The 23,440-nt window shown below is 49.4% G+C and overlaps 1 protein-coding gene across 2 annotated transcripts; it reads right to left on the reverse strand.

Annotated features, from left to right (window-relative positions):
- ITPRIP (inositol 1,4,5-trisphosphate receptor interacting protein) lies at positions 1–20,672 on the reverse strand. Of its 2 annotated transcripts, none has more exons than XM_069863222.1 (3): positions 20,590–20,672; positions 14,121–14,227; positions 1–2,192 (listed from the first exon to the last, which is right to left on the reverse strand). In XM_069863222.1, the coding sequence occupies exon 3, from the start codon at positions 2,177–2,179 to the stop codon at positions 530–532; it is 1,650 nt and encodes a 549-aa protein (XP_069719323.1). In that variant the 5' UTR covers positions 2,180–2,192; positions 14,121–14,227; positions 20,590–20,672; the 3' UTR covers positions 1–529. The 2 variants fall into 2 exon arrangements, with proteins under 2 accessions (XP_069719323.1, XP_069719322.1); XM_069863221.1 differs by lacking the exon at positions 20,590–20,672 and adding an exon at positions 14,450–14,809.
- Between the last annotated feature and the right edge of the window lie 2,768 nt (positions 20,673–23,440).

Here is a 23,440-nt window from a genome sequence, read left to right on the forward strand (position 1 = left end):
AACTACAGTTCCTGTAAAGAGCTGTGGTTGATTCAAAGATCTCCATCCAGTCCAGATCTTGCGTATGAACCTCCTCTTTCCCACAACAGCACCAGCTGTCTGCAAGCACATAGGCTCTTGCCATCCCAAGATCCTTTCTCTGATTCCTCCACCCTTTTCTTATCTCCCTCTTACAAAGGAAAGGAAGTATTTGGCCACCATCACCATTTGCATCGCAGGCATCTGAGTAAATTAGTCATATTTGTTGCTCACCGCTGTAGCGTGACTGAGGCAAAACATAAAAATACATTCTTAGCTGCATAAAACCCAGTCAGCATAGCAGTAGAGCAGAAACTTTTATACTACACCTTCCAGTTCCTCCCCATCCTGCCCCCATCCCCTCTCCCTTACTGCAGAAACCATGGCCCAGGACCAGCTCAGCTGCAGACAAGAAGCTGTACAGGCAAGGCAAAGTCAGTTGTCTCCAGGGAGCTTCGGAAAGCTGCCTTCTGGACTTGTGCTTGGAGAAACAAGTGTTTCACTGCTGGCTTTAAAGGGATTCCTTACGGATCCCATTGGTGTGTGCAAGGGGAATGTGGACCGTGTACTCATTTATCAGTGCAGATGTATTCCTGAGCATTTCATGGAACGTGTCCACTGTCTTCCTATAAATATCCCTGCGTAGCACAAAGGGACGGAAAAGGTTGAGAGGCTCAGCCCTCTGGAAGATGATGGGGAAGCCCAGCTCCGCTGGTACCTTCCCATTGCCAATGAAGAAGTGATAGAGCTTCTTTTCATGCAAACATTTCTCCAGGTATTTCAGCATGTCCTGTAGACGAGCCTCCAACTTCTCCGGGCCCCAGTCCTGACTGGGACGTGCCTGCAGGAGATGCAGCATCACTGTCTTCAGGTGGTAGTTGGTGAGGCCACTTGGACCTGTGAGGCTACACTGCTTCCCGTGGAGGAAGGAGAGAATCTGAAGGCAGCTGACGTGGCAGGCGTTGGCAGGCAGTGTTTTGGAGACCAGCTGGATGAACCTCCTCTCATACACTGCAAAGGTGAGAAACCAGTGAGTGCTGGAAGGGAGGTCTGTTGCCAGGCTGCTCCGAGGGAAATGAGAGATGAAATAAACATCAGAGTTCTCGTACTGCACCACAGGGGTGAGGTTGAAGGCAATCGATTTCCCTGACTTAAATTTTATCTTCAGGGCTCCTGGCGAGTCCAGGAGGCTGAAGGAAAGGTCAAATTCATACTTGTGGGAGATTCTATTCCAGGCCTTAGTGACCGCGATCTGGAACCACTTCATGACTTGGTCAGCATCCAGATATTGAGTATTTTTGAAGCACAGGAGGTCTTCCATCTCACTGCTGGGTCGGGTAGTATTGGCTTGGCTATGGAGGAGGCACAGCATATCTTCCCCTAATTTAGTCTTGTCACAGATGCAACCTGTCGCATCCTCATCTGCCCTGGACACTTTGATAGTGCCATAACCTTGTTCATTTGGAGGAAAAGAGTCGCCGGAGCACCAGATCTGGGACCGAAAACAGTATGGCTCTGGCGGGGCAAAAGGCACTATCAGGTCACAGACAAAAGGTTTACGCACTCTCCAGTTCTCATACATGCTCCCCACACCCATGCAGTCTTCCACTTCCATGTCAGCATCCCGGTTACAAACGCTCCTCAAGGCCTCCAGCAGGTCATCTGCAAAGCCTTCCACCATCTCCCGCATCCTGGCCATGTCTCCGGTGGTACCGAGGATGCGCTTCTCATAGAAGCTGGCCAAGATGGCCTTGTCAGGGAAGGCCAATCCTTCAAATGCTTTCCCCAGGACTGCCATGTCATCCTCTTCTCCTCCCGTGTCCTGCCAATTCCCTTCCTGGAAATCCTGCCTCCAGACCTCGATCAGCAGGAAGATGACCATGGAAAGGGCAGTCCACATATCCCATCGGACCTTTTCCTCTTTGGTTTCCTCCACCACCTCTGCAGCCTTTTCCAGAGCTTTCTGTGTGGCTTCCTGCTCTGCAATTTCCTGCTCTAAGCGGAGCCGCTCCAGCCGAAGGCTCTCCTCCCGCTCCTTCATCTTCTGGATGATTTCTTCCGTGTTCTCGGGGACAGTGCCATTTTCTTTAGGGAAAAGGAGCGGATGGTTGACGATAGCTGTAATCACCACGAGGCACACCCGCAAGATTCCTACGGGCATGGCAGTTCCTTCCCTGGAAGAGAAAGATAGGCAGAATGACCCATGATTCAGAGTATGTTCCCTCAAGAAGAAACATGAAAGAAACTCCCCACTTGAATAAAAGCTTTGGCATCCTTTCTAGTCCTGAAAAAAACTGCTTGAGTCTAGAAGCTCCTGAGCACATGCCTGTTTGTGCAAGTTATCAACCAAGCTTCCTAAAGAGACTTTATCAGCAGATGGTGAGGATGAAAGTGTCCTCTTATCAAATTAACTTAAAAGCACAGAACTGTGAAAGCACTCGCTACTGTCAACCCACTATAGTGACGTTGAGGCGATGTGGGACAGCACGTCTTTCCTCCATCCTTTAAAGTTCTCAGGACAGAAAGGGAAAGGAGCAGGCAGGATCTCCCCAGGTGTAAAAGAGCAAGATTGGAGATGAGCACTGCTAAGGCTAACGTTGCAGATGTGGCAACGACACAGGCAGGGCCGTCCCGGCCACCTTCCACGTTAAGCATTTCTGGGATCCACGCAGTCTGCTTGGATCAGAGCAATCTTCACTGCTTGTGCTGGTTACGTGCACCTCGGTGGGAACAAGCCTGCAGAGTTTTTTGCTTGCAAGCAGGCACTACAGGCAAAGCTCGTCCTGCTTTTCAGCACCATCAGGATGGGGCTGTGGCAAACCTGCCTGGCTCCCAGGACGCCTCATGAGTGCAGCCCCTGGAAAAAGGGCAGAGACAGAAAGATTGCTAAACCAGAAAGGGTTTCCTTTAGTCCAGTGGTTTGAAAAGCATCATGGTGTTTATTTTTGATGCTTGCTTCACTCTTAATCTGTGGAAACATTAGTAAACACCGTAGCTTGGATCTAAGCCATCTCTCCCCTAGCAGCTGTGCTTGCAGCCAGCTCACTCTATTAGAAGCGAGCTCAGCACGGCTGTGAGACACCCCCAGGTCTGGTGTCACTGCACTTGCCGCAAGCAGCCGTGTGCCAGCAGCAGAACCGTGTGTCACCCCTTGCACAGGTCCTTGGCACAACCGAGACTGCTGAGGTGTTTTGGAGCTGCTTCAGGCAGTTACTGGCTCTGCTGCTTGGGCCTCACTAAAGCTTTCCACGCCACAGGGCTCATGATGGAAGAATTTAATTCTCAGATTTCAGGGACGTGCTCTCATTGCTGGGGCATCTGCCTGGCTCTGACAAAGCCTCCCAGAGGTCTGGGCCAGAGTGTGCTCAGGCTAAAGCCTGGACTGTGTCCTTCCAGGTGGCATTTCTATTCCTGGACGGCTGGCATCGCTATCAAGATCCCAACTACATGCTCAGGGCAAAATAATCTGAGGTCGTCACCCACTGCTGAGATGTGGCAAGCTCGCCAGTCCCTCTTTCTAGCAACAACGCCCCTCGGTCCCAGCACAAGAAGACCACGCCAAGATGGACAAGCAGGGGTATTTCTTCTTTCATCTGGGACCTTTTAATACATCTGCTTTAAGACCTCGAAAGTGTGTTTGAAAGAGAAGGATTTCTGCTATAGAAATAGAATCTCTCAATAAAATACCTAATTCAATGAGACCAGAAATAGCAATCTCATTCCTAAAGAAACCAAATCATCCTGCTGTGGGAATGAGGGGAATGAGGGGAATGAGTCTTTTCCACAGAGAGCTAAGAGATAGTGAGGTACCATGTGTGCAGCAGGAGTGAGGGCTGTAATTTTCTCCCCTGCAATAGCTCCTTCCTGGCCTGAGCCCAGTGTGTTTTGGTGCCATAGCAATCCTGCCGTCCCAGCCTCTGGGCAAGGAGAACATCTCTGACAATCTCATTTATGCCTCCACAGGACGTGCAATACAGACAGCTCCATCCCAGTGGGCCTTGTTACCATCACTGCCCAACAACCTGCTGCCTTTTGATTGCAGGAACTTAGATTTCCTCAATGTGAGCACTTACTGTACATGCAAACTCTATCCTTCGGCACCTTTGCTTACAAGAGGGCTGGGACTGGAATAATAAGGGAAGGGAACAAGATTGAGATAATTTGTCCAAGCAGCAAGAAAATTCACATGGCACTGAGGATACTGTGAGGTGCTCCTCCCTGTGCATTATATAAGGTGTGGGTGGATGAGGTACTGAGGGACATGGTTTAGAGATTGGTGGGAATGGTTGGACTCGATGATCCGGTGGGTCTCTTCCAACCTGGTGATTCTATGATTAATGCCCAAAGCTGGGCGTTCCGGTTATTTTATGAGGTCCACACTTGGCCACATTTTAAAAATAAACTGGGGTCACCCTGCGTTGCAAAGGCCTTTATCAGATTGCTGGGGCAGGGCAGGAAGAGCTGGCGAGTTCCTTTCCTTAGTGCTGTGCTCTTGCAGACCACGTGTGCTTTCCAAGCTCAAAAATAACATGGCCAAGGGCCAGGTGCCTCCTCTCGCAGTCTTGACCAGGACAGCATCACTGCTCTGCCCTGCCAGACTTCAGTGCCCGTCGATGAGATGTTTTACTGTTACTGGATTACTTCTTAGATGCATAAGGCTGAAAGAAGTCAGAGTCCTTAGGATCTTCTGATACCCTTGGAGACTCTCCCATGCCCAGCTGCCCATGGCCACACCACTCCCAGAAGTTTCCTGCTCCAAAGCTCTGCGGGCAGAAGGGGTTAGGCTAGACACCCCTAGCTCCATCACTGGCCAGCTCAACTGTGAATTCATTCAGAGTTACACTGGCAGTCTAGACTACTCAGCTGATTTTAGGTTAGGAAGCACACACACAACCCTTTCCCCCAGCAAACTCTGGAGGAGAATCAGTATGAAAAGTGGAGGTGACAACATATTTGGGTTGTATGAATTTGCAAGAGGCATGTCTGTTTTCAGCTTGAACTGAGCCAAGCTCTTCCTGGTCAAAACTTGCTACTTTCACACCAGAAAGGAAGCCAAACATTAACCCCAGTTAAGGCTTAAGGTTAGTGACACTCAGTGACCAAGGTTGGTCTTGACAGCAGCAAGTGTGGTATGTGCAGAGCATTCCCACATCTCATCAGACACAGGTTTCCTGGCTAATACAGAAAGACTAAATAATACAGGTGAAACCAGTAGCACCGTCTGCTAGAGCAGTCCAGCCTTCCCCATAACAAAAGCAGCTCTTTTCCCTTGCTTTTAAATTCAGCCCAAGTAATTTAAGTCTGATAAAAATTATGCCTGCTCTGTCTGAGACAGCTTTTTTTTTTGTGGGGAAGAAGGAGAGCATCCAAATGTTTCCAAACTGGAGACTAAGAAAGAGAAACATTATTGTTTCATTTATGCATCCAATTTAGAAACATTTCAAGCATGAGGGAAAAAGAAAAAAAGAGTATTCGGGGGGTTTTAAACAGCAAGTTCCCAAAGTAATCTTCAACCTTTTCATATTTCCTGCCACTACCAGTTTCCGCCCTCCTCAAAACAGTGTCCCAGGCTTGGTAACAGGTCTACATCTAACTGTCTTCTGCAGACCCTCTCATGGCAGCCACAGGGCTCCAAAGCCCTCTGAGGGAATCTTAGAATAACCAGGTTGGAAGAGACCCACTGGATCATCAAGTCCAACCATTCCCATCAATCACTAACCCATGTCCCTCAGCACCTCGTCCACCCGTCCCTTAAACCCCTCCAGGGAAGGGGACTCAACCCACTCCCTGGGCAGCCTCTGCCAGTGCCAGGAAAACCACTTAGGGAAAGGAGTAGGGCCAGGAGCAAGTGGGTACATGGAGTCCCACCACCTCCACGCAAAGCTCCATCTCCTCTCACTCGCCTAGTACGCGATGCCGCTTGTTCCAACCCACCTCTGGCACCAGAATTAGTCTCCTCCTAGGCTTTTCTGCAGCACTCACTGCTTCAGTGACCGGGTGCCTCACCAACCTTAAGGTTAAGGTCTGCTCTGAACAAACCTTGGAAATGAGGGGGCAGGCGCCATCCCACTGTCCAGCTGGGGAGTGAGGGCTCAGAGAGATAAAACACCTCATCAGTTCTGCTGCACAATGAAAACCAGTGATCAGCTACATCCTGCAGCACTTGGGATGTTGAAAGGCTTCACCAAGAGCACCCGCAGCCCTCCACCTTCTGCTTCCAGGCAAGTTAGTCCTCGTCCTCCCAAGCCTGAAGCAGCCTCCCTGGCAGGAGGATCCTGATCAACCCCACAGCAGGTCGTGGAGAATGCAAGGAGCCCTAAGAGGGGGAGGGAAAAGATGGCACAGCTATAATGCATTTCAGGTTGGTGCCATGAAGCCACATGCAGAAGGAGGCCAGCTGATCTGAAAGCCCTTTGCTACACAACTCGGTGATGTCTGGTTCACCTGCTCACCTGGAGCACGGTTACAGGCAGCACGTTGCAAGGACAGGGAAGCAGCACAAGAAGCTCATTGGTGTGTGAAGCCTTTGCACAGCCAGGCAGCAGCTTCACCAAGGTCAAGTGATGGCTGGAGAGCCCCCTCTGCACGGGGACTTTGAGAGCTGGATGAAATTCTCTTGCATACACATCAAAACCAGGTAGTGATTATGCCCACAGAGACTTGCTCTAAAACCAGCACTGGAAAAGCCTTTTTCCACTTTCTTTCTTCAAGAGTTCCTCACATAGCTGCACTTTTTTCTGCCTTTTTATTCCCTTAAATTTTGAATCATGGGAAGCAAAACATGCTCTGGCTGGTGTTCAGCAATAAACCAGATAGGAACGAGCTGAAGCTTGATTCTTAAATTTGAAAAACCCAAGTCAAGCCACTGAATGCTGTTTTGATGAAAATTTTCAGACCAGAAGCAAGTGAGGTTTTCTCCTAGGTCAATTTTTGACCACGTTTCTTGGGGCCTGTGGGATATCCAGCAGCTCAGAGTGACGGATGCTGCAGCAAGCCAGCTCCTGGGAGACATCACGCCTAAGCTCCACATCTCAAACCCACAGTTTTCATACTCACCTGAGTCAGCAAGGTGGGGCCGCAGCATCAGGTGGGGCTGGAGGGCCCTCGTAGCCACGGTGAAAGCACAGAGCCTACATACTGAAATACACCCCAGGCTGACTCAGGGTTTACGCACCAGTCTACCCTTCCCGCCCCACTGCGTACGCATCGGCACATGTGACCCTGTCTAACTCTCACCTGGCACAGGCAGCAAGAGCCCAGGGGCTCAGATGAGGATCCTCAGCTTTTTTTCTACTTTCCAGGACAAAGACCCCACTGCTGCAGTGAGAACATGTCTCCAGACCCATACAGAACCATGAAGACCTCTCAGTTCTAGCTCCACCATCAGCTTTGACAGCAGCCAGCACAGCCCACCCAGAGATCACACAGCACGGGGCAGTAAGAGCTCCTGCTCTCCCATCTCTTGAGCACACAGGCAGTTGTGGCACACACAGCCCAGTCCGGAAAATAAGAAGCTACAAAAACACAACAGAGAGTCTGAGGGGCATGAGCTTGTGCTGTTCTTTTACCCCCTATGAATTAAGCTTGCGTGCAGGACGTTGGTGTGATGAGCTACCAACTGGGACAGAACAGTGCCAGCCACAGCAGATATAACTCATGCTCTGACTTGTCTTCTTGAGCATTAGTGCTATAGACAAAGTACCAGATCTCAGTTTCTGGCACAGATGGAGTTGTTTCAGCACGTACTGGTGCGATCAGGCTCTGCCTTTGACTCTTTACCAAAGCCACCGGAGAAAAGGACCGAATGCACCAGCACATGAGGTGCTGAGGTCTGCGTGTTAAGCCTGGTACCACAACCATGTTTAACCCCAGAACAAGCCAGCTGGGCTGCTCAGGACTACACAAGACAGATTTGGCAGAGCAACTGCCTTCCAAAACATGCCTGGAAGCCCCACCTCATATTAGCTGCCTGGCTGCTGGACAGCAGTTGGACAAGGCCACTTCACTTGGCTGATAACTATTGTTTTCCCAGTTGATTGAGAACACGTTAGCCTTTTGTAACATCTGTGGACATCCTGTCCCAGGCCTGCTGCGATGCCAACAGGGTCAGTTGCACAGCCCGAGTCGGACATCCTGCCCAACAGGTCTGCTGTGGACTTGCGGAAGCAATATTTTCCTCCAGGGGTCATCAGTTCAGGTATTTCCAAGGAAATGCTGATGCTCATCCTGTGTACAGGACTAAGCAGCCCTCCCTTCCCACGGGCAGGCAGATTCGCGGTGGAGGAGCATGTGAGCAGCACTGACATTACTCTAGTGGCAGATGCTACCGTGCACCCCAGGTCCAAGAGAGGAGTAATTTTATCAGCATCAATTCAAGCATCAATTCAAGTGCTTGACTTATCCTGGGAAGGACAGGGAGTTTCTCTCCTGTCTTCCAGTCTTTTACTACCATTGCCATCAGGAAGCCTTTTTGCTCATGCCCCATTAACTTTCCTTCGCTGCAGTTTGAACCCCTAGCTTTCCGGTGACCACTGTGGTTAAAAGTAGGACAGACTGTTTCTTTTCTTCTTGCAGCAGCACTCAAGATGTTTGAAGGTCCTTTCCTTCTGCCTCAGCTTTCTCTGCACACAGATGCATTTGTAAGATGCTGTCATAAAATCCCATGGCTTCCCCTCCTCCCAAAGCCCAGACAGCATAAAGTTTTCTTTCTGGCTCAAAAGGAGTTACTGCCTTCTAGGGCTCTTCTCCCAAACTCAAGGAGATGTGGCACCCGTTAGATTTTCAGTTTCATCAACAAGCAGAGGATTTATCTGGATATTTCTAAGTCACTATTTCCCAGTGCACCCTGGCATCACGCCACTGAACAGAACACGATTCTGGCCCCCCTCTTCCTGCTCTGGAAACCAGCAGCCACCATCAAGGACAGTTGTAATAGCTGCTAAATAAATGCAGAACCATTTCATACCCCCAAAGCACTCGCTGTTTACTCACTGTAAGGCTGGACCCAAGAGGAGGTGCCCATGGAGACCAGGAGACAAAGCTACCAGCGTGAGGAGTGTGTTACTCAGCATCCTGCCTGTTGTCTGAATATGTTTTTTTGCTTTTGCCAGCTCATCTCCTGTCAGTAAGCAGCACATGGGCAATCTGTGCAGTGCCTCAGGTTCCCCCTGCTACAGCCAAGAAGGGATTTTACAAATTGGAACACGGTGCTGGCTGTGAGGGAGGCAGGAGGGGAAAGGTAGGAAGCGTGCATGTGGCTCCCACCCTCCTACTGAGCTGTTGTGGTAGGATCCTGGCCAGGAACAGCTTGGCTTTTTAAGGCAAATACATTTTTTCTGTTAATTGTGAGGAAAACAATTGGAATAGTCTGAACTTTTGTGGGTTTCTTTTTGTAGGAGGAGAAAAGACACACACAAAGAAATAAAAAAGAAGGTTGGGAAGCCCTCGTCAGCTCCCTCCCCCTCAAGCCCAGCATGATGGGAGCCCACGCAAAAGCTGGTTATCTTGCACAATCTTTCATCAGCACAGATGGACACAATCCCCCCTGCTGCTTTACCAAAAGCCTGATAGGGTCAACCACAATGTATGGAGCAATGTTGTAGCAGGGATGCTCTCTGGCCTCCACCTGGTGCTCATGCTGCCACCCACCCTGGCTGGCACCCTCTCAGCAACATGACCTCCTCTTGCACGTGCAGGCAGCGACCTCAGGGAAGGGCGCTTAGAATGCAAAAAAAGGGGTTCAGTTACCAAGATGTTTGAATCTGCTCTCTTTTTTCCCCACTTAATTCTTAGCCAGGTGGAGAAAAATCACACCAGTGTTGTTAAACTGGGCAGTGGTTACTCTGACACATCCAACTTAACTGTACGTTGTACATCATTGGACTCGATGATCCGGTGGGTCTCTTCCAACCTGGTGATTTTATGATTCTATGATCCATCGAAATGACTGCTTCCATATTAAAAGGGTTGGTGGAAATAGTATTAGAAAGTTGATTTCCCAGCAGGGATGCACCACTCCAGCACATCTAAGAAGAGCACATGTGGGTATTGGCACAGCTCAGACACGACTTGCAGAATGATTATGTTTTACGTGTGAAACTATGAAGTCCCATTTCAGTAATGTAATAACGAGCACTTACACAGAGTAGAAAGCACAACAGTTGCCAGATGCTTCCACACTGAGATGCTAACTAAAATAGCAAAAAGAAATTGTCATTGCAGGCTGGGAATGCGCCTGATCCAAGATCTACTCTATCACAGTCTCGACTCAGTGACAAAGCCACTCAGGAGACCTGCAAGCTCAAGTATCTGCCTAAACATGACTCAAAAACACTGGATGGGATTGGAGGCTTGTGTGATATTGGGGCTATTGTTTTGCTAACTAGTTACAGCTGTTTGTATTCAAACAGTTGAGGAGGGATAGTATTTAAAAGTTGGCTATTCTAGCCAAAATGTCACCACAGAAATGAAAAGCAATGCTTTATTCCATTGCCTGAAATCCCCATTTTTTTTATAAAACACAATGTATTCAAATATAATAATAAAAAAATAAAGTAAAAAAAGAAAACCCAGCAGACTGTGAAAGCCCCTGCCGGGATGGGTAGAGGGTGTGAAAGGAGGAGAGAGCAAGAAAGAGCACTTTTACTACAATGTCCCATTTCCTTGACTCTCACTAGGCTCCCTGATCTAAGCAGACAAATTCTGTATTGCATGCCAGCATCTGCAAGAAGAATCTTACTTCATTACCTGATGTCCCTAGAAAAGAAGAGGAAAAACAACACAAATGCTTTGGGAAGCAGTAAAGCCCAGTCTTGGCTCACTAGTCCTGAATGTAAAAACTGCCAAGAGACACGCATGCACACAAATATGTTGGCTGCCGAGTACTGCTGGCTAACCCTGCTTTTCAAAATGAGTTTGAATAAATAAAAATCAGAAGAAAAAAGCAAAGCCATCCAAGAAAACAACCTGCCCCACTTCTGTACAATATTTCCATAACGCTCATCCTTTCGACACCCGTGGCCACCAACTCAGAGACATTTTTAGTCAAGGCAATGACTCAAAATCAGCCTATTGCCACATGCACCCATATTTAGTACTTTTCTTGTGCTCTTTGCTCAGTCCCCTCGGCTCACCAACAAAAATAAAAGGTCTTTAAGCTTTCTTTCCCTGGAGAGTTTGTAAACATAATGCTGGGAAGAAAATCTCTGAAAAGACTCGAAGGGGTAAGAGTGATGTAACACGCACTGCTGTAGCAAAATTACCAAACACACATGTGAAGCCACGTGGTTTTCATTTGGGATGTGTGGGGTGAACACATACACTTGCTTCCTTTAGAACATAAGCGCAACAAAGGAAGGCTTTGTTTGAAAGCCAAGGGGCAGCCTCTCTGCACACTAAAGGCTGAGTTAAGACGTAATGGGAACTGTGAGTCACAGCTGTGGGGCCCCTGCTCCTAGGCACAAAAATCCCCTCTGCTGCAGCAAGCAAGGACGTTAGCTTAGGAGGGAGCTTCCAGCTCTGCATGGGAAACTGGAAGTGTCCAGGGCTAGCAGCAAACACAAAGCTGAGCTGAGAGCGTGTGTTGTGGATGACTTATAACACAAACGCATCCCTTACAGTCGACATTTCTCCATGTAACTCCTTCAGAGCTTGAGATCATAACCCTGCACTCATTCCAAAAGCATGAAGCAGCTACGGCTCAGCAAGGAGGCGCGAGGGACATCAGCCAAGCACCGTCAGAGCTTCTTTTCACTTTGGCTGCGGAAGAGTGTGTGGCCATGATACTTACACTGACTCGCTAGGTAGGACCACGGTTGAGCTCTAAATCCTCAGGTCACCTAAGGTGCCAGATAATTTATGTCACTGTGTGTTATAGTAGGGGAAGGTCTGCTGGTGGATTCCAGCTACTCAAAACCAGCCGTCTCATCCTTGCCTCTATTAGCCTGGGAGAAAATGATAAGGGTGTTCTTCAATTATGATGAATGGGTTGCAATCTGCTGGGCAGAAGTGGCTATTGCTGCAGAAAATCCAAGTGTTTTCTCTCACGTTTCCAACAGTCCCAAAGTATTTGGCTGCCAAATCTCCAGAGGTCTTTAGAAATTAAACTCTCATCTAAAACCAGTGGCAGTCAGGTACCCGAACATCCAGGAGGAAATAGGTCAGGATCTAAGCATTTTGGGTGCTGATAAGACACACAAGTAAAGCCCCTCTGGGAAGCACCATACTGTGAACATCAAGTGTTAAAGATTAAGCTCGAGAACATCTCCTTAGCTACATCTCTGGTATATATATATTCTACAAGAGCTTAAAAAATAGGGAAAAAAGAGGTCTGAAAAACCAATACAGTCTCCCCTTCTGCCTACGTATAGGTTTCTGGAAAGTTTTTGTCTCCTTTGTCCTGAAAAGCTTCCAGCAAATCTCCATCTCTGCCTCCCAAGGCAATCTAGATGACTACTTAACTACCTCTGCCTGTAGGAAAGTCTCCTTATCACTGCAGGTGCTTGCCCCAAAACAAGCTGTGAGCCCTGCTGGGACTCCAGCACACTCAGGCAGCATCTTGTCTTAGGGAGCTACTTCCCTCCTTGCAGCAGCGTGGGAACCATTTCTCCCGCTCCTCAGCAGGTTATCCCTGAGTATCACCAACTCCTCTGCAATTTGGAAGAACTGAAAGCAAGGCACCCTGAAGCTCATCTTTGTTTTCACTTGGGTCTGACTGCAAACTCTACCTTTGCAATTGATGCCTTATAACTAATGTCACTTCTCTGTTTCTCTATGTGCTCTTCCCCTGGTTTCAAAAGTGAAGGAACAGCATGTTTGCCTTTGCCAGGCAACTGAAATAATCATATGAATGGGAGGCTATGCCTAACAGGGCTTAAATTCTGCAACAGTTGGCTTTGATGGTCCTCATCCTTGCCAACACCATGCTTGGTTTTTCCAAGCAACATGCATGGCAGTGGGATGCATGAGATGTTCTCCCTGTAAATGTTGAAAAGGATCTCTGCCCTGAGGCAAATGTTGCTGATATGAATAATGTGCTAGGTCAGCCAGAAAAACCTGTCTCTGGAAGAGGGATAATAATGAAAGATGGTGGAGGGAAAGTGAAAACCGAAAGAGCTTCATTTACACACAAGAGTAGGGCAGTGGGCCAGCTCCCAGAGCTTTGATCAGGGCTGGCTGAAGGACCACGCCAGGGAACACTGGGAGCTGAGCTTTCCTGGAGAAGAGTGGCCATTTGAACTGACTGGGATGGGAAGAAGGGGAAACACACCACACAATGCAGACACAGATCCAGAATGAACACAAAAAAGAAAAAAAGTCCCACAGGCTACATGAAGTAACAGCTACTCAGAGCTGTAGCAGGACATGGTGGCAACTAGCACTGCTGCCATCAGCTCCAGTTCCTCCCTTCCCACCACTGATACCTGCAGAGCCTCCTGTCACACTCTCACAAAGCAGCACTGCCAGACGTCTGGGTTTCACCCAGCAGTTCTGCTTTCAGTGGGTTTTTCACAGGGTTTTGTGTGAACATGAAAACTCCACACATTGCTGGCTTGTAAAAGCCACTATTTCCCTTCAATCCAGCTGCCTCTTCTGTCATCCCTGATTATCAAGAGGTAGTGCAGACAATTCCAGGCTTTTGTTCTCCTTCTCACCTGGAAGCTGGGGGGACCTAGTGCTTTCCCAGTCTGGGTATGGTACCTCTGGCAAGTTCTCCTGCACAGCAGCAAATGCAGCAGCAGCTGCTATCAGTGAAGTGTGGACCTGTTGGCTCCCTTCCACCATCATTCTCTGGCTAGACCCTAACTGTACCAAGCAGACAGATAAAAGCAATTTTATACTGCATGCCAAAAGAGAGAGGCTTTTAACACTGATCTTCTAAACTGAAGCCATTTCCAAATCAAACCTTCCCAATATTGCTTCTGTTGCCTTGCAAGTGTTCTCTGACCCTTGCTGCCGGGAACGTTTGCTAAAACATGAGACACACCACTTTCCTTCCGGCATTTCTGCTGCAAGACTGAAGATCTCCTAGCAAGAGCCCATCAAGAAGCCTTTTTTAAAATCACATCAAACCTGGAAGGAAGAATGACCCCAGCAGCACTTACCTGCTACACGACTTTGCAGGTGCTCATTAATCTTCACATTACTACTATAACCGTGTTGCAGAGAAGCCTGTAGTCAGTCCCTCGCCGCCGAAGCAGAGCCAGGAAGTCTGCAAAACACAAAGAGAATGAATGAGGAAGTTCAAGCAGAAGATGTGTACATAACGCAGTTATCTAAATCAGGGATTGATTAAAAGAGAGATTAATTCACCCCCTTACCTAATAAAATGATTGTAAAAGCTCAAGAGACCAGAAATAATCATCTTTGAAGTGATTGGGGGTGGAGGGGGGAGTTAAAATGTTTTTTCCCATGAGAAAGCAAGCAGACATACCGGCAAGCGAGGACCTCCCTTCCCTGACTCCATCCTCACCCACCAGGCCTCTCCTTCTAAAATGGATTAGGGTTAAATTAGCAGCAGCGTGAGTGCAAGGGCTGGGAGGTTTTGCCTGTGATTGGTTTGTCGCAGAAAAGGCATCCAGCTGCTTTAAGCAGCTTGTGAGGTAGAAATACTTGCCTGGGGAGCTGGGCTTAGACAGCTACTGTGAGAAACCGAAAACCCAGGAGAAGAGGCAGGAAATAAGTTGAAGAGCATACCGGAAGATGTGAAACCGAACCACAAAAGGAAAATGACCGTATTTTAGGAGAGAGAAGTTAAGAAATCTTAGATGAAACAGGAAACAAAACAAAGCCCTCCAAGCTGGCTGTAGGGAGAGAAAGGAGCGGTTACTCAACCGTGCATAGAAGGGCTGGGGGAACAGCAATCCACCACCCTAGTTACCAGCCAAGACCACTTCCAACTCCTTGTCTGCATCCAAAGGATGGTGAAATCATGCGTAGCCCTTCCATGGGCTGAGCTGGGCTTCGGATCTGGGTCCCTTAAGGGCTCAGTATTAGGTTGATGCTCCTTGTTCTCCTGAACCCTTTCACTTCTGCAGCTGTTGGGGAGGGGATGGCTCACCCCTCCCTCCTCCCACATACCTGCTCTGACCAGACCGTGTGTACAGTTTCACTTCTCCATTTCTGTCTTCAACCGTGAGGCTAAATCGGGCAAGCGGGCTCTGCCCTGACCTTTCAGCACCTCGCAGCCTTCAGAGCTGCTTGCCACTCTACTCAACCCGTGCCATGACGCCACCAGCACCAGCATGGGATGCTGAGCACAGAAGCAAGACACTCCAGTCCCAAAAGGGCTGGATCCATGCTGTAATATCCCAATGGATGTTTGTTAGCACTCAAGACCTGCAATGCCTAGTTGTGTGGTGGCTTAGGGCCAGTTAGGTGCCACGGACGAGAGGGAATGGCCTCAAGCTCCACCAGGGGAGGTTTAGGCTGAACATTAGGGAAAAAATTTTTCATGGAATGGGTCATTGGGCATTGGCAGAGGCTGCCCAGGGAGGGGGTTGAGTCACCTTCCCTGGAGGGGTTTAAGGGACGGGTGGACGAGGTGCTGAGGGACATAGTTTAGTGATTGATGGGAATGGCTGGACTCGATGGTCCGGTGGGTCTCTTCCAACCTGGTGATTCTATGATTCTATGATAGGCACTTAAGCTTGGAGGAAAGGAACCACAAAGTGCTTGAGGGAACTGCTGTTGCAGGACTTGCACGCTCTCACTTGCTAAAATAATTTTTACATCTCAAAATAGAGAGCTTAAGTCAGGGACTCCCTCTACTATATGTCTACAGACGTTGGAGAAAACTTGACTGGATGGGAGGTCTAAGGTCACTACAAGAAAATCCCTCCCAGCAATGGATGAGTCTGCACTGCATCCTCACACACTGGCATGACCCTCCTCTTTTCCTTCAGAGGCAGTTCAAGTAACACAGCACAGGGCTTCTTGTGCATCTGCCCTATATGAAACCACCTTTTCAAGCCAGAAGTCAAACCCATCCTGCTCCAGTGAACCTCAGCAGCCAGTCTGGCCTTCAGGTCCTGGCAGTAAAACCTGTTTGTTCTGCTGAACCACCAGCCAGAAATGCACAGCTCCGAGGTGGGTTGGTGTACAGCAGAGCCAAGGTTGGCTCAGCCAGCTCTGCATGGCCCACATCTGTGTGGCTATCAAAACAAACAAAAAAAACAGTCAAAAGGAAAAAAAAAAAGAGTCCTGTCACAGCTGCACCTCTGGGCCGGCTCATCATCCCCTGAGCTACTTGAAGCTTGGCTGCCTTCCTTCCTATTGCCCACGCTGAGGGGTGAATGGGCAGAAGGTTTTGCTTACACAGCTGAGCAAAACCTGGAATTCATGGTTGGGCACACAATGATGCCGCCCAACACGCACCCTGGCCACGCTCCCTCCTTCCAGGCGTAAAACCAGAGTCTCTACCTCTCCACCACCCAGCAATTACATGTGCTGATGGAAAGTATGCCGCTTGGCAGCAAACCTGCTTTTTCCCCAGAATAAATGGATTATATTAACACTTCGGAGAGCTGGCCCACCCAACAGCCCATTTAAAAGGGGATCTGAGGGAACAAGCCAGGAGCTTTTTCTCAGCTCCTTTCTCCATCGCTAGGGATTGCAATTGCAGTTCCATGCAACAGAGTGTGCAGGACAGGACAGCAAGGAGACCCATGCAGACCCTTCATGGAGTGCATGTACTTTATCAGAGCTCCCCAGATAACTACTTCTTGATGCAGCTAAAGACACTTGGTCTGTTCAGCCTGGAGAAGAGGAGACTGAGGGAAGACCTCACTGCACTTTACAGCTTCCTCACAAGAGAATGAGGAGGAGCAGGCGCTGATCTCTTCTTTCTGTTGACCAGTGCCAAGACCTAAGCCGACGTAGCAGGGGAGGTTGAGGTCAGATATTAGTCTTCACCCAGAGGGTGGTGGAGCACCGGAACAGCTCCCCAAGGGATCAGTCATGGTGCCAAGATTGACGATATTTAAGATGCATTTGGACAATGTCCTCAGACACATGGTGTGAATACTGGGATTGTTCTATGCAGGGACTTGATGATTCTTGTGGGTCCTTTCCAAATCAGGACATTCTATGTTTCTGTGTTGATCTTGTTGACAGAGGCTGAATTTAGATTCAATTTTGACAGGACAGTTGTTTAAGAGGGGACAGGAGAAAGCAATACAATTAGAAAAATAAACACTCCTTTTGCTGTGTACCTGTTGTACTTGGGGAACTGATTTAAGCTATTGGCAAAAAACCAAGTATGTCTCAATAGAATACATTCAGTGTGTTTCCTGATATCGCACTACCTGCATTAATTAATATGCAGGCAAATTCCAAGATACTGAAACAACAGTCAGCAGGTAGGCAGTGGCAAAGGTCAGCCTCGAATTGTTCTTATGGAAACCATGCAGTTTTTGCTTAAAAAACAACTGTAGAAATTAGTTAGATCAGCTTGTGGAACAGCAGTGTTAGGTTTCTGTGGGTCAGATTCCCTCCCCCTGTTATTCATTGCTGTGTAAGGAGGATCACAAGCCCTGGCACCCCTCTGAGACCGCCAAGCAGCAGAGGCACACAGGAGCCCTTATTGCCATGGAGAGAACCAGCAAAAAAACAAAAGAGGAGCAGGGCATGCAGCTTTGATAGCCCTAGTCATCAGACAGCCTGAAACAATGACTCAGGAAAAGCAAAGTCCCCCTGTCCATAGCTATTTAGTCTGACTGGAGGCACAGGAGGTGGAGAGGGCAGGAAAAAATGCTGTTCTTATACTGTAATTCTCTGAGCCTCAAAAAGAGGAAGACAGTTAGGTGGGGAGAGGCCACTGTCTGAGCTCTTGACAAACATGCAAAATGCCTTTGACGTGCACGGGTCACTTCTCCCTTGCAGGTGCTGCTGCTACAAACACATATGACTGCATTCTGCACTCTCAGGTCATGCGAAAAAGTGCCACCTACCAGCTGGGAGCCAAGCAGCCCTCAGGGCTGATGCCAGTACTGACACCTGCTCTCTCACTTTCAGCAAATTAATCTCCACATATGTGGCAATCACACTTTATATGTGGATTCCATGTAGGAGCAGTATGAAGAAACTAGGGTACTGAAAACAAGACTGAAGCGAAGGCTTTAGGTTTCCATTCCCAATTTCCATGCTCTGCTTTTCCTGAAGGACCAAAGAAACCCCTTTCAAGTACATTAAGGCAAACCTGGTCCAGTAAGTTTTAAAAGCAGATGTCTATGAAAGCAGGCAGAATCACTTTTGTTAGAATTGCAGAAGAGCATTATCCTCATCACCAAGCCAAACTCAAAAACCTCACAAACCAAATCTCCTGTCCAAGGGGCTGCTTGCCTGATGGCTCATGTCCTTGTCTGGCAGTTTATGCCAAACACCCACACCCTGAGAAGCGCTGAGCATGGTTTAGGCTTATGGCACTCATCAAAAACATGTTAATAGTAATGTTCGCTTAGATACACTGCTGGAGCTCATCCTGCCTGACCACACAGCAACATCTCCTGTTCCCCTGAGGGATTTTAATATGGCAGTTCCCAAGTGAACTGCTTGAGTGGGAGATTGTCAACTTGAAGATGCAAAGGCCACTAAGGCTCTGGTTCTGCGTGTCACTTGCACAGCCCACGACTTCCAGCATCCCAGACCTGACTCTCTGATTTGAGCTACAAGTACCAACCAGCTGTCTTCAAAAAGACGGCCACACACGAGAACAGCAGCTCTCCTGAAAACATCACTCATTGTCTTTGTACTTACTACAGAGATTTAGTATATGTCACAAGAAAAGCAAAAAAGTTTTGTAACAAGCTCAGCTGAAGGCACGTTAATAGTGAACCTGCAGCAACGCTCAAGGATGCGTTTTGCATGGACTGTACGTGTCCCAGGTCATCACAGGCTTAAGGACCCCCCCGTGCCATCAGCAATCCACAGAGAGATGCTGGTGGGGTCTTGGTTCAGCTGGATTTGATCCTGCGGAGAGTCCTGTGCTCTCTGCTGGAGGGGCTGCAGCCAGACCTCCTGCAGCTCTCCTGGACCCAAAAGCCACCTGTATCCCGCTCCCTGTATCCACCTCCTGTCCTCTGTACCTACCTCCTGCTCCCCATGTCTGCCTCCTGCACCCCGTGTCCACCTCCTGTCCCATGTCTCCCTCCCATTCCCTGTTTCCCCGTTCCATTCCTCATGTCTGCCTCCCATTCCTAGTGTCCCCCTTCTGTCCCCATGTCCCATTCCCCGTGTCCCCATGTCCCATTCCCCGTGTCCCCCTCCCATTCCCCATAATCCCCTCCCCGTGTCCCGTTCCCTGTGCCTGACTCCCGTCCCTGTGTCTCCCTGCTGTCCCCATGTCTCGCTTCTTGTGTCCCGTTCCCCGTGTCCCCCTCCTGCTCCCTGTGTCCAGTCCCCTTCCCCTCCTCCCATTGCCCATGCCTGACTCCCCTCCCTATGTCCCATTCCCATGTCCTGTCCCTATGTCCCATGTCCCATCCCTGTGTCCCCTCCCTATGTCCCATTCCCATGTCCCCTCCTTATGTCCCATTCCTGTGTCCCGTCCTCGTGTCCCATCCCTATGTTCCATCCCTATGTCCCATTCCCGTGTCCCATCCCCGTGTCCCCTTCCCGTCCCCATGTCCCATCCCCATGTCCCCTTCCCCTCCTCTGGTTCCCCATGTCCCATTCCTGTGTCTCATCCCAATGTCCCATCCCTGTTTCCTATTCTCATGTCCCATCCCCGTGTCCCACTCCTGTGTCCTGTGTCCCACGCCTGTGCCCCATCCCGGTGCCCCATTCCCATCCCAATGTCCCATTCCTGTGTCCCATTCCCATATCCCATCCCTGTGTCCCACCCCTGTGTCCTGTGTCCCATCCCCATGTCCCATCCCTGTGTCCCATTCCCATCCCCATGTCCCATCCCTGTGTCCCATTCCCATGTCCCATCCCCGTGTCCTACCCCTGTGTCCCGTGTCCCATCCCGGTGCCCCATTCCCATCCCCGTGTCCCATCCCTGTGTCCCATTCCCATGTCCTGTCCCTACGTCCCATCCCTGTATCCCCCTCCTGTCCTCATGTCCCATCCCTGTGTCCCTTCCCCTTGTCCCATCCCCGTTCCCCATGTCCCATCCTGGTGTCCCATGTCCCATTCCCGTGTCCCTTCCCAAAGTCCCATCCCCGTGTCCCACCCCGGTGTCCCATCCCCGTGTCCCTGTGTCCCATCCCGGTCTCCCGTCCCAGTGTCCCGTGTCCCATCCCCGTGTCCCTTCCCCGAGTCCCATCCCCACGTCCCATCCTGGTGTCCCATCCTCGTGTCCCGTGTCCCTTCCCCGTGTCCCATCCCGGTGTCCCCATGTCCCATCCCGGTGTCCCATCCCCGTGTCCTGTCCCTACGTCCCATCCCCGAGTCCCATCCCGGTGTCCCATCCCGGTGCCCCGTGTCCCATTCCCGTGTCCCTTCCCCAAGTCCCATCCCCGTGTCCCGTCCTGGTGTCCTGTGTCCCATCCCCGTGTCCCATCCCCGAGTCCCATCCCCGTGTCCCATCCCCGTGTCCCCCCCGGTGTCCCGTCCCCCGTCCCCCGCACTCACCGGGACGGGGCCGGGGGTCCCTCCGGCCACGCTGTTCGCTCAGAGCCCGGAGCTGCGGGCGCGGCCGCCCCGGCGCCGCTTCCTTTTCCCGTTGGTCTGTCGGGTTCTCTCTCCTCCTTCCCTCGGAGCCCCCGCCCGGCTCCCCCGCCGCCAGGCTGGGCCGGGGGAGGCGAATCTGGCGTGTGGTTCTCATCGAAGCCGAGGGGATCCCGGGGGTGCGGGACCGCCGTCCTGGAACACGGAGAAACGTGGGGATCTTTGCACAAAGCCTTGTAGTGATGGGCCATGGGGCAGTGGGAATAAAGTGGACAGGGGCAGGTTTAGACTAGACAGAAAGAGGAATTTCTTCACCCAGGGAAGCTGTGGCTGCCCCATCCCGGGAGGGGCTCAAGGCCAGGGTGGATGGAGCCCTAGGCGGCCTCAGCCAGTGGAAGATGTCCCTGCCCGTGGCACAGGGCTTGGAACTGAATGATATTTAAGGTCCCTTGCAACCCAAACCATCCTATGATTCTATGATTCCATGATTCTATGATTCCATGATTCTAATTCACAAATATCCTGCCTGCTGAAACACGGTTTCCATCATTTCAAAGCATGCTTCTAATAAAAAATTAATAAACTTCCTCTTCTAAGTTTTGCACTCTTCTTTTTCCTCAGGTTCCTATGTACAGATGTTTCTTACACAATAAAATTACCAGCAAGATTATAGAATCACAGAATCACCAGGTTGGAAGAGACCCACTGGATCATTGAGTCCAACCATTCCCATCAATCACTAACCCATGTCCCTCAGCACCTCGTCCACCTGTCCCTTAAACCCCTCCAGGGAAGGGGACTCAACCCCCTCCCTGGGCAGCCTCTGCCAGGGACCAATGACCCTTTCCATGAAAATTTTTTTCCTAATGTCCAGCCTGACCCTCCCCTGGCAGAGCTTGAGGCCATTCCCTCTCGTCCTGTCCCCTGTCCCTTGGGAGAAGAGCCCAGCTTCCTCCTCTCCACAACTTCATTTAAATTCCCTGATTCTAGGACTTTACATACCGGAGAGGACCAAACTTTTAGGTTTTTAAAACAAAACTGCTGCATGTGTAAAGAAATATAAAAAAGATGTTATTTTAATTTTTCTGGCAAAATTCTGCTGGAGGAAGGGGATATGCTTAGATTTTTTTTTTTAAAAAAATCTATTACATAACAGAAAACCCCTTCAAATTTACATCTTACATTCTGATTTCTAACTTCAGCCAGATTCTATGATTCTATGATCTGCCCAACAACCTGTGGGGGCAGTGAAGTGGCACAAGTTTCCTTGTAGGGGTGGGGGAGCTGAGGCACAACAGGGTTAACTTAACAGTAAGAGTTTTAAAAAAGTGGCCTCCAACACCGCCCTTATTCTACAGGTAAAGGGCATCTTCTTACGGATCCAGCAGAGAAATAACTTTGCTTGTAAAGGAGCTTATGGGCACCAGGTCTGAGCAAAAGCATAGTAACGTGTCTCTGATTTAGGGGAAATACAGATCTCTTTATTGCACCCTTTCTCTTCCCACAGCACAGAATCATAGAATGGTTCAGGTTGGAAGAGACCTTAAAGATCATCCAGTTCCAACCCTCCTGCCATAAGCAGGGACACCTTCAGCTGGATCAGGTTTCTCAAAGCCCCATCCAGCCTTGCATTGAACATCTCCAGGGATGGGGCAGCCACAACTTCTTTGAGCAGCTTGTGCCAGTGTCTTACAATTCTCATGGTAAAAAAATTTCTTCCTACTATCTAATTTAAATCTCCCCTCTTTCAGCTGAAAATTATTACCCCTTGTCCTATCCCTGCACTCCCTGATAAGGAGCCCCTCCCCAGCTCTCCTCTAGCCCTCCTTTAAATACCAGAAGGCTGCTACAAAGTCTCCCCAGAGCCTTTTAATTCTCCAGACTGAACAACCCCAGCTTCTCAGCCTGTCCTCATGTGGGAGGTTCTCCAGCCCTCTGATCATCTTTGTGGCCTCCTCTGGACTCATTCCAACAGATCTGCATCCTTCTGGTGCTGAGGACTTTAGAACAGATCACAGTACTCCAGGTGAGGTCTCACGAGAGCAGAGTAGAGGGCAACAGCTGTCTTACATCACCACTGCTACAGCATGTTGCATGTTCTATCTCTACCGCTTTGATATTTTTCAAGCTCAGGTGGTGCACATGTGCTGCAGTAGAGGGACAATCTGCATGTTATGCTGCACTGAGTCATGATATCAAGAGAGCCCCAGGCAGATGTGATGGTGCAGCTTCACATTGATGCCATCTGGCTTGTGACTGCTACCTGGGAATGTGCAGTCAGCCCATCCTTTGAATTTCCTGAAGTGCTTATTGAATTAAGTAACACTTCTAATGTTATTTAAAAGCTTTGTGTCCATAAATGTGTGTGTACAGGTATTGTTTCTTTGGTGTCTGAATCAAGCTCATTCAGGTTTATTGGCAACCCGGGTGTTGTTAGTACATTCCTTTCTCATTATGCCATAATCTATGAAAATCATCTGGAGCAAGAACAGTGCTGGAGTCTCCCCACTGCTTCGCTGCAGGACTCAGCCTGTCTTGGTGCATTATTTATTTCCCCTGGGAACTTCACAGCAGCAGGAGAGAAAACAGATCCTTCCCCAAGATCACAGAAATTCATCACCGAAGCCAAAGGAAGATGTCTGCATAAAGCCTGACAAGGTAGTAATTACTGATTCCAACCGTGTATATACATACGTACACACACTGGACAATGCAAATCACTGTAGGTTACAATGACTGTGATTTACATTCGTATGCAAAATCTCTCTGGGATACAGGCAGCTGAACAGAGAAAAGGCCAGAACATTTTTCAAAG

This window comes from Phaenicophaeus curvirostris, chromosome 9 (assembly GCF_032191515.1).
Source record: "Phaenicophaeus curvirostris isolate KB17595 chromosome 9, BPBGC_Pcur_1.0, whole genome shotgun sequence".
Classification (NCBI taxonomy): domain Eukaryota; kingdom Metazoa; phylum Chordata; class Aves; order Cuculiformes; family Cuculidae; genus Phaenicophaeus; species Phaenicophaeus curvirostris.

Bases quoted from the DNA above. Each gene is read 5' to 3' on its own strand.
- ITPRIP (XM_069863222.1), bottom strand. From the start codon at position 2,179: ATGCCCGTAGGAATCTTGCGGGTGTGCCTCGTGGTGATTACAGCTATC.